Consider the following 13974-nt stretch of genomic DNA (forward strand, 5'->3'; position numbering starts at 1 on the left):
TATTTTTCATGAGATTAAAAAGTGAATTTTTCATTTTTAGGTTCTGCAGTTACATGCACTTATAACTAGTGCAAATAAAGTATGCAAGTTGATATGTCAAACTTTGTTTGCAATGTAGTTTTTCAGGATATCAGTGATTTGAGAATCATGTTTTTTGAGATACAACAGTTCTATTCCTTCCGTAAATTTGTAGCACCAGTCAAGCACTGCAAATCAGAATACACCAGGGCAAAATGTTCTTGGTGCATAAGACAATGCTTTTCATATAATTATATCTTAAGTTAAAAATATTATCTTGCAACTGTGTTTAATATGAAGAATCTATGATTATTTACTGCAAATAAAAACACTAAGTTGATCAATTGACAAATGAAACTTGAAACCAAACTTTTGGAAATGTGTATTTTTGAGACTGCTATTGGATGCCTTAATAGATTAATTGAACTTCAATGTTGTTTTTGCTTTGTGTAGGAAATAAGAGGCAATATACTAGATTTATTGCCTCAAGTTTTTCATGCAATAGCTGATTTTTGTGATCAACTATTTGTTGAAGCTACCCTGAAGAAATTAATTGGTACTATTATACCTTAAAATTAATGCTTGGAACACAACTGGTCGTCGTCGTGCCTATCCCTCAACTGATAGTGTTAGGAAAGGGAGATCAGATGGTGTATATAATTTGCTGCTGCTGCTGCCTGTGCTTGTTCTCCAAGCTAGATTTTATTTCTGCTGTGTAATATAATAGACTTTTTAAAGTATGTTGAAAGGTCTCACTGTCACTTCAGTGCACTGTGGGAGTTGCTACCTTTTCGATGAAAAGTTGATTTGAGGTCTTGTTTGGCCTCTGATGCGAACATAAATTTCCTTGAAATAATCCTCAGTTTTCAGCAGAATTTCTTCTGATGTTCTTGGTATTATTTAATCAATTAAGATTAATGTTAATTGACAGTCATTCCAATATATACTAATCAACCAAAGTCAAAATTGCATATCTGAGGTTAACTTGCATGCTAGAATTTACTGATGAATATATTCAGAGCAAATCATCTGTCTTATTAATAATTTGGTTGCAATGGACTGCCTTAAGACAATACACAGGTCAGAATAGCTCAGCCCAAGATCTGGGCTGAATCACAGTACTGGACATCAGTTACATCTACAAGTACATGCTGAAGATATCTAAAGAAACATGATATCTCATCAGTTAATGTAAGATACTTGTATTTTTGTTCATTCTGGATTTTCAACCAAAGATATCAGTGCTGAGAATTTTCAGGGACCCAAGGGTATGTCAATACACTGTATATTCAGGTGCAAGGCAAAGCTCCTACTTGATCACAATACATGCCAATACCTACTGTATATTTATTTCCTACCAGCTTGAAGAGTAGTGCAAATTTGTGTTGCGTGGATATGCTGTAATGGAAAGTTTTTTATTTGAAACTTGCAAGGCAAATATGAGCAACGTCCAGTAATGTTTGGGTAATACATAGAATTGGTTAAATAAAAAAAATGTCATACTTAACTACAGGTGATAGTTGATGAGTAACTCACAGCCTTTGGCCTGTAGAATGTTTTGTATATGGTTGACCTTTCTTTCCTCTTTGCTGACTGCTTGTGATCTGTGAAGATGTTTTGGTCTTTCCAATGTACTTTGCTTTTACTCAAAAGGCTGTTCAATTAATGTCCATATTTGGTCTTCACCAAAGCAAATGCAGATTGGGAATAGTTTGTGTAAAGCTTCTGTTTAGCCCAAAAGGCTAGCCCTGAGCTTCCAGTTGCCCATTAATTTAATTTTCTATCTTGTTCCTATGAGTGCTATCAGATAGCCAGCCTTTCCAGTTTGTGTTGTAACTGGCCAGTTCTGACAAAAAGTTATCAACCTATAACATTGACTCTTTTTATTTCCCTTCATAGATGCTGCCTGATCTGCTGAGTATTTACAGTATTTTTTTTGTTTCAGATTTCCAGCACTGTATTTTGCATAGTCAACCTTAAATTGGATAAAGTTTCTGCTTGTCCAAGATTAAACGTTAGACAAAAAAATCTGTTCCTCCCAGCCACTTTAAAATATTCTTAAGCTAAATATGTAAGGGTGTGATTGGAAGGTGATAAACTATTGCAGGAGATGTTCCTGGTTTGACTGGTGGAAATGGGCAAGGGTGATCCCACTCAATTGGACAAGAGGCATTGGAGGAGAATGACTGCTGATGGGTTTTAATGACAGTGTACCATGGTCACAGTCATATCAAACATCACTTGTGACAAAAGATGGTGTGGTCAAAAGGCCACAAAGCACAGAAATGGGGCTTTTGGCTTTACTATTGCATACCTATTTATGCCAATCTCATTTTATTCTTTCTACATTCCTATTCAGTCCCCTCAGTGTCTATTACTCACCTACACTGTAGGGACAATTTACAGTGGCCATTTAAATTCCCAACCTGCACTTTGGTATGTGAGAGGAAACTAGTGCACCTGGAGGAAACCCATATGGTCAAGGAGCATGCACACAAACAACTGGAGGTCAGAATGGAAGTCTGGTTGATGGAGCCTTGAGGCACAAGCTCAGTACTGCACCACTTTGCCACCCAAAACATGTCCAAGATTCTTTTGGTTTGCCTTCTCCCATTCTGGTAAATGCATGAAACAGCAATAATCATTTATTGATTAATAAATCTATCAGTATTCTAGAATAGATCTAAACTAGATTGGCAGGAGTGTTGGATCCAAAGCAGATGGGAGGCTGGAAGTTGAGAGAGAATTCAATATCAGTAAGGTCAGTAGACAAGATGGGCAGCAGCATGGCAGGGAGCGAGGAAAAACTTGAAATAAATTGCATTTATTTCAATGCAGGAGGCCTGACAGATAAGGTAGATGAACAAAGGTTCTGCATGGTAGGCTGTTATGGAAAGTTAGATTGCATGGGATCCAGGGAGAGGTAGCTAACTAGATACAGAATTGGCTTGATGGTAGGAAGCAGAGGGTGATGGTAGAAGGTTGTTTTTCAAATGACTAATGGTGTTCCCCAGGGGTTCGTGCTAGGCCCATTGCTATTGTCATCTATATCAATGATATGGATGAGAATGTCCAAGGCATGGTTAGTAGGTTTGCAGATGACACTAAAATACGTGGTGTTGTTGACAGTGAGGGTAGTTATCTGCATTTACAGAGGGATCTTGATCAGCTGGGTAAGTGGGCAGAGGAAAGGCAAATGGAGTTTAATTTGGATAAGCGTGAGGTGTTGCATTTTGGGAAGACAAATGAGGGTAGGACTTTCACAGTGAATGGTAGGGCTCTGGTGTGTTGTAGAACAGAGGGACCTAGGAACACAAGTACATGGTTCCCTGAAAGTGATATCACAGGTAAACAGGATGGTAAAGAAGGCTTTTGGCATGCTGGCCATCATCAGTCAGGGCACTGAGTTATAGAAGTTGAGATGTTATGTTGCAGTAGTACAAGACATTGGTGAGGCTGTATTTGGAATATAGTGTTCAGTTTTGGTAACCCTGCTGTAGGAAAGATGCCATTAAGCTGGAAAGAGTGCAGAGAAGATTTACAAGGATTTTGCCAGGACTCAGAGGACTGAATAATGGAGAGAGGTTGAGCAGGTTGGGACTTTTTTCCTTGGAGCATAGGAGAATGAGGGGTGATCTTACAGAGATGCATAAAATTATGAAGGACATAGGGTAAATGCGCACAGTCTTTTTCCCAGCATTGGAGAATCAAATACTAGAGGGCATAGGTTTAAGGTGAGGGGGAAGAGATTTAATAGGAAACTGAGCCGCCAGAGGAAGTGGTTGAGGCAGGTACATTAACAACATTTAAAAGGCACTTGGACTGGTACATGGATAGCAAAGGTTTAGAGGGATATGGGCTAAACACAGGCAAATAGGACTAGCTTAGATGGGAATCTTGGTTGGAATGGACCAGTTGGGCCAAAGGGCCTGTTTCCATGCTCATGACTCTATAAAAGAAACACAAATGACTTAAACGAAATCCTACCAATGTAAATATTTGGGACCCAAGGTTCAATATTACTATTTTTCTCCCAAATACACCATGCTTTACCATATGCCATGCCTCAAATATTGTATCCTAAAATATTTACAAATCTAATTTTCATTAGAATGAATCAACAGTAACTGCTTCTGCAGTTTCTACAAACTAATTTGATCACAGAATTAAGGAATTATTGCCTCTGGATGTGTTTTGAATTTAACTGCAAATGAAAACCAAAAACAAAATGCTGCTGCTGAGAGTCCTAAATAGAAACAGAAAATGCTGGAAACACTCAGTAAGTCAGGTACTATTGGTGGAAAGAGAATTGGTTAATGTTTCAGCTCAAAATGTGTCACAACAGAGCAGACCCATTCAATGGATCTGCCCAGATGGTGTGGTTTATGGAGCTTGGGCAGGATGTAGAAGCAGGCTGTGTGGTGTTGAGAATCTATAAGGGAGGCTGGGGAGGGATGATCCCCTGAGGAAGTGAGGTCCATGAATGTCTGGGGTACAATGGCCTGATGGTGGTTCATGGACAATAAGGTGGTATAAGGAAGTATCTGCAAGATTGAGGTCAATTTGCCAGACCCGTCAGCAGATTTGATAATGATATTAGGGTTGGTCTTTAGAGATTGGACTGTTATAAGTTCAGAATGGGGTAGGTTACAGTGAATAAGGGGTCTTCATTCTGTGATATTAACTCTCTCTTTGCATAGATGCTGCATGACAGAATCTTTCCAGCATTTTCAGTTTCTATGAACTTAATTCCTTTGAGGATATGCCGTGTTTGGTTCAATTATTCTGAAATAGCTGGTGATTGTGTACATTATATAGTTCCATTAGAATCATAAAAAACAGCAAATATGTTACTTTTTCTAGTGGAAATGTGCCCAAATCCAAACCCTACCTCACACCTACACCATCTCCTTGCAATATGGCTGCTCTCGTGTAATCTGTCATAACTATGGTATAGGCTGTAGACGATCAGAGGAAAATAATGGCTTTTAGAGAGCATGTAGAAGGCTGACCCAAGATGTACACAAAGCACTGTCAAGTATTTGTTTTGGAGGTTTCTAGTAAGCAAACCAAGCACTAAAGTTTGATTCTAACTTTGTTACATGATGTGAGGACATTGTTTCTTTAAAAATTACAATGATTATGCCAATGAACATCAGAATTCAGGTCAGGTACATTGTCGCCACAAATATGGACCGGGAACGTTGGAAGCGTCGAGCAAATCAAGCAGCATCAGTGGGAAGAGAAAATAGGCTCGACGTTTCGGGATGAGGACCACCATCAGAACCAGAAAAGTAAAACACAATCGTGTTTTAAGTTGCAGAGGGGAAAGTGGAGAGAACACAAGGAATGTTTATCATCTGATAAACCCGTTTTAGACTTCAAAACATGGTCACTTTAGGACAATCCACAATCAGAGGTGTATTGAAGAGCTATTGCAACATTTAAAAGTTTAAATTTAAAAGCAAATTGAATGAATTTCAAATAAAAAAAAACAGACAAGACTTTTGTCCTTCTACAACTAAACGAAGGTCGAAAAAGATTTCTGTCATTGGGAGGGAAACAAAAAAAAGTTTGGAAAAAGATTATTGGTCCATCCAGTTTGTCCTCTACAACTCTTGGGGGGGGGGGGGGGGGTATATTTGAGAAATAAACAATTTGTTCCAAAACCTACTTTTGTAAACCAGTTCAAAATCCAATCAACGTCTGTGTATTATTATTTTCTCAATCTACCCTTCTGGGTGTAAGACATATACTGCGGAAGCTGAAATAAGGAGGGCAGAAGCGAGAAAGCACTTAGCAAGTCATTCGGCAAGTGGGGAGTGCAACAAATTTAACTCCTCAGCCAAACGGACACCAAAATCTTTTGTGCATAATTTCCTGCAATGCTGTTAATCTGACCGTCCAAGGTACAACCCTTGCAGCAGCCGAATGCCCCTCTCCAAACACTGAACCACATCAGGAAACCCTGGGACAACGCGCATGCGCAAAGGCCGGCGCCTGAGCGGCCCCTTTAAAATCGTAGACTGTGCCACACTGTTGAGAGGGAAATAGAAGTAATAGACATTTTATATAAGGGCGGGACAAGCCACAGGGAGTGGATATGGACTATATAAATATTCAGATAGTTATATTAGTCTGACAGCTTTGCTTAGTCAACTTTTTGAGTGCGTGGGGATGTTTATTCTTTTTTTGTTGTTGGCTCTTCCCCCCCTCTCTGGGAAATGGCGATAATGAGGGTCCAGGCGGGTGACGTTGGACAACAGAGATGGCGGCGGGGAGCAGCAACTACTGGGAGGGTGAGTGAGGGGCTGAGGAGGGGGGAACGGGGCGCTGATCCCGGCACCGGCGGCACCGGCCCGCGGGTCTGCGAGCACGCCGGCCTCTCCGGCTGCTCCACACTCCCCCTCCTCCGCCGTCCCTCCCTCCCTCCTTCCCCGGACTCTCGGTCTAGCAGGGACACGTCGCCGGCCTCGGTCGGGGCCCGGTCCCGGTGCGCGGTCCCGTGGCCGGAACGACGTCGGGCCGTGCGTGCGCGCGCGCGGCGGGAGCGGGCCCCCGGGGGGGGGGGCGGGGGGAGAGGGACCGCTCCTCCCCCGGCCGCCGCCGCCGCCGCCGCCTCCTCCTCCTCCTCCGGACCCCTCTGTCACCCACCTCTCCCCTCTCTGCCGGCAGGTGCTGAATGGCTGGAGCTGGGGATAAGGTGAGGTTCACATCGCCCTGTCACCGCACGTTACCCCCCACCCCCACTGGTCCACGACCCCTGGGCCCGCACCACCCCGTGGGACCACGGAGTGCAAGGCGTGCAACTTCCACAATTAATTTCATTTGAGAAAGTTGGAACACATCTGGACTGATGTTGAGGAGACGCAAGAGACTGCAGATGCTGGAATCCGAACAATCTGCTGGAGGAAACGTCGACCATTCCTTTTCTCCCACAGAAGCTGCTCGACTCGCTGAGTACCTCCAGCAGATTGTTTGTTGGACTGATGTTAGGCACCAGCACTCCATCCCCTGCTTTAAGATACTATCTTCTGACATTTGTTTTGAGTGCACATTGAGTTTAAACGTTCATCCGTTCATGTCCTACTATTGGTTTTAAAAGAACAATGTTGCCACTAAGATTTAGATAAAGAAACGTCCGTTTATATTGTATTAACAATTTCTGAACGTCCGAAAGAGCTTTGCAGCGAATAGAATGCATTTGAAATGCTGCAAGATTGAGAAAAGTGGCTGCTAATTTGTGCCTACTAAAGTTCCGTGAGTAGCAATGTGTTAACGATCTGGCCATCTATTTGGCTGAAGTTAGCTGAAGGATCGATTTTGGTCACAGGAAAAAGCTCCCCTGTACACTCTTAGAAATTGTGACGTGGAGCTTTTGCACCTAACTGAAAGAGAGGACTGGCATTCGGTTTAATGTCTCATCTGATAGACAGCTGGTCTGACTGAATGACGGCAGCCAGGATTATCTGCCTAAAATCTGAAGTAGGGCTTGAATGTTTTTGAGCGGCAAGTATGCACTGTTGAAATATGTATGACACCATGCCAATTTCTTTTGCACTACACTACAAAGAACATTAAAGAAGTTGCAGGTGGGATTTATAATGATTTTGCCGGGTTTGGAGAATTACAGTTGTGATAAGAGGCTGGTGAAGTTCAGGTTGTTTTTAGGGGGACAGAAGAGACAGATTTAATTGGCACATAAAATGCTGGCAGAACTCAGCAGGTCAGGAAGCATCTATACCCAGGACTGATGAAGAGTCTTGACTGTTTATTTCTCTCCATAGATGCTGCCTGACTTGCTGAGTTCCTCCAGAATTTTATGCACGTTGCTCCAAATTCCAGCATCTGCAGAATATCTTGTGTCACAGATTTAATTGAGGTGTATACATTGAGAAGCCCCTGGAGCAAACAGGAAGGACCCTTTTCACTTGGCAGAGTTTGATGTCTAGGGGACATATATTTAAATTAAATAGTAGAAGGATCAGAGAGGAGTTGAGGAAGCATGTTTTCACCTGTAGATTAGTTAGGGTTTGGAGCCCAAAGGGTAAAAATGTGGTGGATACAGAAATGCTTATCACATTTAAAGTACCTGGATAGAGAACTTGAAAAATCGTAACCTATGAGTCCATGGAGCTGGGAAGTAGGAGTAACCTATATAGCTCCACTTTTGGCAATGTTGAGTTGTCTCTTTCTGTCCCATAATATTTCTGATTCTGAGAGGATTTTGGAGTTTGTCCGAAGAACATGTCAGCTATTTTGTTTGCTCAATTTTAAGCACTTTGAAGTTGTATTTTGATGTATTCATAAATTCTCTATCTCAGGGGCCTAAAGCACAATTCTTAACGCTTAAATGACTTTATTTGATCCATTAGAAAAAAGTTGGCCAGTGACTTGCAATCACATAGCAGTTATGAACAGGACCATAATAGGATAGAATGGATTCTACTGCCCTGGCTTTAAGACCAGAGGAATCATCAAACATGGTAGCAGGAAAGGAATAGTCAGCAACAAACAATCTGAGCAAATGGGCTGGATTTTGAAGTGGTTTTTAAAACAGAATAACACTTTGTAGATAGGATGATACTAAGAGTTCCAGGAGCAATTTCTGCAATGGAAGAGTCATGAATGTTTGAAACAGGAAGTGTGCAACCATCATACAGGACATAGCAGCCTAATTGATAGGTACCCCCTCCACAACTGTTCTCTCATTCCACTACTGATGCACAGTAGCAACTCACCAACATTCCTCAGACAGCACCTTCCAAACCCATGACCTCTACCAACTAGAAGGACAAGGGTAACGAAAGTCTGGGAGCACCACCTGGAAACTGCCCTCCAAGCCATACACCATCCTGACTTAGAAATATTGTCCCTTTGCTGTCACGGGTCAAGATCCTGGAACTGTCTCCCTGAAAGTATTGTGGGTATACGCACAACTCAAGGATGCAGCTGTTCAAGAAGACAGCTCACCACCACCACCTCAAGGTATGGGCAATTAAATACTGGTTCTGGCAGCTCTCTAGGAATACCCTAGATGTATCCTAATGGCTCGAGTTGTAGCTTCTGTTGTTTATGCAGCTGGGGTTGAATTACATCATGATGGTGCTCAAGATAAACATTTATAACAGCCAAATACCTTGTAGTATTGATAGCTAAAATATTAAGTGGATATGTGTGTGCATCGCTCGCACACACACACACACACACACACACACACACACATGACACACACACACACAAGACACACACAAACTGCACACACACACACCGCATCGATACTGCCTACCTCCTTTTCCATTTATTTCAGTTTGAAAACAGTTATTATATCTTGTTTGGGTAAATTCTAGCCATAATGGGTAATACTGGAAGGGAAATTAAATGGGCTTGCTTGCTGGGCTTATTGTGTGTAACCAGCTGATCTCAAGTGTCATAGTTCACAGTGACTGAGGGGGATTGATGAAGATTGTAGACTAAATCAAGGGGAACGTGGACAGAGGACAATATCTGTATTGAACTCCAGAACAGAGGAAGGACAAGATGGAGTCAATGTGGTTCAAGAAGCAGATTGAAACTCATGGTGAATGTACCCAGAAGGGAACATCGGTACTCAATGGGGGGAAATGCTCAGAAAAGGAGGCAGTGAGAAAGGGATGTAATGTTCAGTGCTGGAGCTCTGACCAAATGAAAATTGGAAGCTTGTGACATAGTATTCAGGAGCTGAATACCTCATGGTGAGCGAAGAGCTCACAATTTGATTCCTGTAGAATGGGGAGATAAGGGGTGATGAAAGAACTGTCAGGAAGCAGATATATGGAGAAGGAATTAATTTCCCAGATCTGTTGACAGAAAGAACATAGAACAGTACAGCACAATACAGGCCCTTCGGCCCACAATGTTGTGCTGACCTTTAAACCTCACCTAAGACTAATCCCTTACTCCCACATATCCCTCTATTTTAAATTCCTCCATATGCCTATCTAGCAATCTCTTGAATTTGACCAATGTACCTGCTTCTACCACTGCCCCAGGCAGCGCATTCCATGCCCCAACCAACCTCTGGGTAAAAAGCCTTCCTCTGATATCTCCCTTGAACTTCCCACCCATTACTTTAAAGCCATACCCTCTTGTATTGAGCATTGGTGCCCTGGGAAAGAGGCACTGGCTGTCAACTCTGTCTATTCCTCTTAATATTTTGTACACCTCAATAAATGGCACAATAAATGAACTGCATGATCTATTGCAGGTATTGTTTACCAAAAAGAAACCAGGTTCGAGGAATAGATCGTGATTTCCCATTGCAAAGACATGGCAATGATGTTTAGGAAGTGACTGGGGTTGTTAACACAGCATTCTACTGTGGAGCAGTTATCTGAGAAGAACCAGTGAGTTTTAGGACCAACTAACTATGGCCTGTAACATTGGTAAGGAGAAAAGGTTCTTGAAAGCCCCTGTCTGGAAGACAGTCACCTGACTAATTAAAGGTTGAACATTCAAGCACTTGAGAGAAGATTGACATTTTCCATGACAGTAGTAAAGGCAGATAGAACCAGTCCAGGAAAATCTTGTGATGTTCGCAACATCAAACAAGAGACCAATGACAGAGGTGCAGAAAAGGACAATTGATAGGAAATGCAGGTACATCCTCCTAGGAAGGTCATGTCATAAGGAATTGATAATGTGCTTTTCAACCACTACTGGGATTCTTAGTGAGAATAGAGATTAGAAGAAAAAACTTGAATAATTATTTTTTTGTTGGAACATCACAAAATTTGAATAGTACAGGTAATTAATTATGTAAGAAAAAAAATGTCAATGTGGAAGACTAGATTGAATGGGTTGGATCATGCTGGCCATGGCTAACATTTCGGAAATAAGTCCAGGACTTGTACAGACCTGTTTGAAGTCCAGGGTATGATGTGTGACAGATGCCAGCACATCTATCACTCTGCCCAGTCCAAAGCCAACACTACAAGTATAGAGATCGAGATTATTGAACAGCTCAGTTATGCTGGGCTGGTCACTCTCTCTGTTGAACGTCTTCTCAAATAAGCTTTTATATTCCCAGTTCAGTCAAGGGATACGTTACAAAAACACTGTGAAAGCATCTCTTGGAGGGGAAAAGAAATCAGGTTAATATTGAAAGTGGGGATATTGAAGCAAAATAGAAATCACTTTGATAGTCATGTCCATTTGAGAGATCTCCCCATTTCGATGAACTTGGCTATGAAATTAATCTCTATTTAGGTGGGGGAGGGGAAGAGAAAAGAAAGGGAAAAGGAAAGACAGCTAGCACTTCCAAGTCTTGATCAATGTCTACGTTGTCTGTCTATAGATTTGCACTTTGAAGATTCATCTCCTTAACCACTGTAGGGCACACAGACTAGCTTAATTTTAATTAAGTTCACTGTAAAAGAGAACATCCTCCTTCTCCAAGGATTTGCCAAGATGTCCATAAGAAGTTAACTGTCTCCCCAGAACAATAGTAATTTTTAGTTTTCCTGTTACTAGTTTGCTGAATATGCGCCTTTTCTAAATTGTCATCTCAGGTGTGGTGTGTGTTGCCTTTTATCTTTCCACTTAGTGGTAGAATCTGAGGAGGAGCTGATAGGTATGTGGGGGGAATTAAAAAAATGGGATTAATGTAGGATTAGTGTAAGTAGGTGGTTGATGGTTGGCATGGACCCGGTGGGCCGAAGGGCCTTTTCCTGTGCTGTGTATCTGCCTGTGACTATCCTGTGGGTTGCTTTTGAATCTGCAATCTTTCACAGAAATATTCAAAACCTGTTGTCAATTATATCAGTTTGATGTGCAGTTTTCATGAGGCTCAGTGCATTTTTTAAAATGAGCAGCTTCCTTCAAGTAAAGTTGTCGAAAATTTTGCTTTTTCCCCCCCCAAGGCTACCATACCTTTTTGCTGGTTGCTCTTTATGCTAATTAAAACGGATAGGAAATGTTGTGGGTTGCTGAGTGGAACACTTTGCAAGTGAATTACTTGGTAGGTCTCTAATGCCAAAGGTTCTGATGAAGTACAAGGCAATTACATATATAATATTTCAATAGAAGAAGCAAATACTGAAAGTGTGAAGAATGTCTTTCAGTATCTGAAAAAAAAGTTTCCAGCTGGTGGATCGTAAATGCAGGAGCATTTGTATTAACTTGTGCAGGTTTCCTTGATCACTGCAAGTTTGTGACCATTTTGATAAGTATTAGAAAATAAGAGTTTTATGATCTGCTAACATTCTAACCTGAAGCAATATCTTATTTTGATAACTTATGGACATGTGTGTTGAACGTATTGTAGCTGTGAACTAAACTGTCTGCCATCTTAGTCATAAGATTATCTTTATAGTTCTGGTTTGCGTAAGAATGCCTGGAATAAAAAGGCTGCTTCTGAAATGAGTTGAGAGCGCTGGCACTGGAGTGTTCCTGTTTTTTAATGACCATTGAAAGGCATTAAAAGAGAACATAGGCTTGCACATGTTGCACGTTTATGAATTAAGGATTGTCTGAACCATGAATTGACTGCTTTAAAGATATTCCGAGGTCAATGTAATGTGCAAGTGGAGATCATGAGCGTGTGTTTATATTGATTTATATATGCTTTCTTAATGTCATGGAATATGCTTTGTTATAGATTAGCAGTTTCAGTGGTTGAAGTATGGTGCAGTTCTGTTAGATGTATGTTAGTATTGTTAAGGGAAATTGAGAGCAGTCTGTTCCTCAGAACTTCACTGTAAGACTTAATTGGTTGAAGTTTTATGGAGGAACTGGATAGGCTGGGTTTATTTTTGTTGGAGTGGAGGAGGCTGAGGGGAGTACCTGACTGAGGTAGTAAGAAACCTTTCCCTGTGGCAGAGATTTCTAAAACTAGGTTTAAGGTAAGAGGTTAGAGGAGATCTAAGGAACTTTTTTTTTCACCCAGAGAGTGGATTTGAATCTGGAAAGCACTGCCTGAGTGAGTTGTGGAGGCAGGTACTCTCTCTGTATTTAAGTATCTAAAGGAGCACTTGAATCTCCAAGGCATAAAATGTTACTAACTAAAAGTTGTATATGGGATAAGTAGAGATGGGTACTTGATGATCGGCATAAACCTGGTGAACCAAAGGGTCTTTTTCTATGACTCTGTGATGCTTGATATAAAATGGCATATTGTTACAGCTACAGGGTGCCATCAAGTAATATCCATGACAATAAGCCTCTTTGTGATTTTGACAATTTTTGCTGTTGCTATAAATCCATGACAATTAGCCTTTTCAGGATTTTGTTGGAAATATTAATGCAAATAATGTGTGCTAAAATGCAAAAAAAGATTTTCATTGATGCTAGTGCTTTCGCTATGCAGTTAAAATTGTTGTTGTTCTGATTGCGTTTTACCTTTGAGGCAATAGAGTCAAGGAAATAATGCTAGTTTGGCTTCCATCAGTGAAATTTAAAGCAGGTGAGATGATTTGGCCAGCATAGGTACAAAATGTGCTTTCCCTTTCATATCCTTTTAAAATGCAAACCCCCCTCCTCCCCATGGGATCTTTTGTACTATTTAATTCATTGTAAAATAATCTTCAGTTATTTTGAACTGTCATCAAAGCTTGCAAATTCCCTGGTCAAAAAACTTGTAACCAAGTGTTCAGACCAACATGAAAGTATTTGAGGAAGTACATAAGAAGCTCAAGGCTGAACTGGAAACTTTGACATTCCAGTTAATAAAGAAAGTTTGAAGAAATTGTTTATTCTTTAAGGTGTGATCTGAAGGGAACCACAATTCAAAGTAGTAAGTATTGAGAAGTTCAATGCAATATTGAGGAGTTACTGCATAGTCAGAGATGCAGTCTTCAGGATGAGATGTTAAATTGAGACCCACTGAACCGCTTGGGAGGTTGTCACTCTTTGATGCACTTGGTAGTTTCCCAGTCCTTTGATAACATTTATTCCCTTGGTCAGTTGGCCACTTATCTC

General features: G+C 41.0%; 1 protein-coding gene across 3 annotated transcripts in view; it reads left to right on the forward strand.

Annotated features, from left to right (window-relative positions):
• Positions 1–6059: 6059 nt before the first annotated feature.
• Positions 6060–13974, forward strand: part of gosr1 (golgi SNAP receptor complex member 1) — an 81336-nt gene continuing 73421 nt past the window's right edge. The window contains exon 1 of one of the 3 annotated variants that reach the window (XM_052035416.1): positions 6060–6317. In XM_052035416.1, coding sequence (XP_051891376.1) covers positions 6287–6317 — 31 coding nt within the window. In that variant the 5' untranslated portion in view covers positions 6060–6286. Of the gene's footprint in view, positions 6318–6601; positions 6722–13974 lie in introns of those variants that run through there. The other 2 variants (XM_052035417.1, XM_052035418.1) reach the window with 2 other exon arrangements.

Source organism: Pristis pectinata, chromosome 21, assembly GCF_009764475.1.
Source record: "Pristis pectinata isolate sPriPec2 chromosome 21, sPriPec2.1.pri, whole genome shotgun sequence".
In the NCBI taxonomy this organism is placed as follows: Eukaryota; Metazoa; Chordata; class Chondrichthyes; order Rhinopristiformes; family Pristidae; genus Pristis; species Pristis pectinata.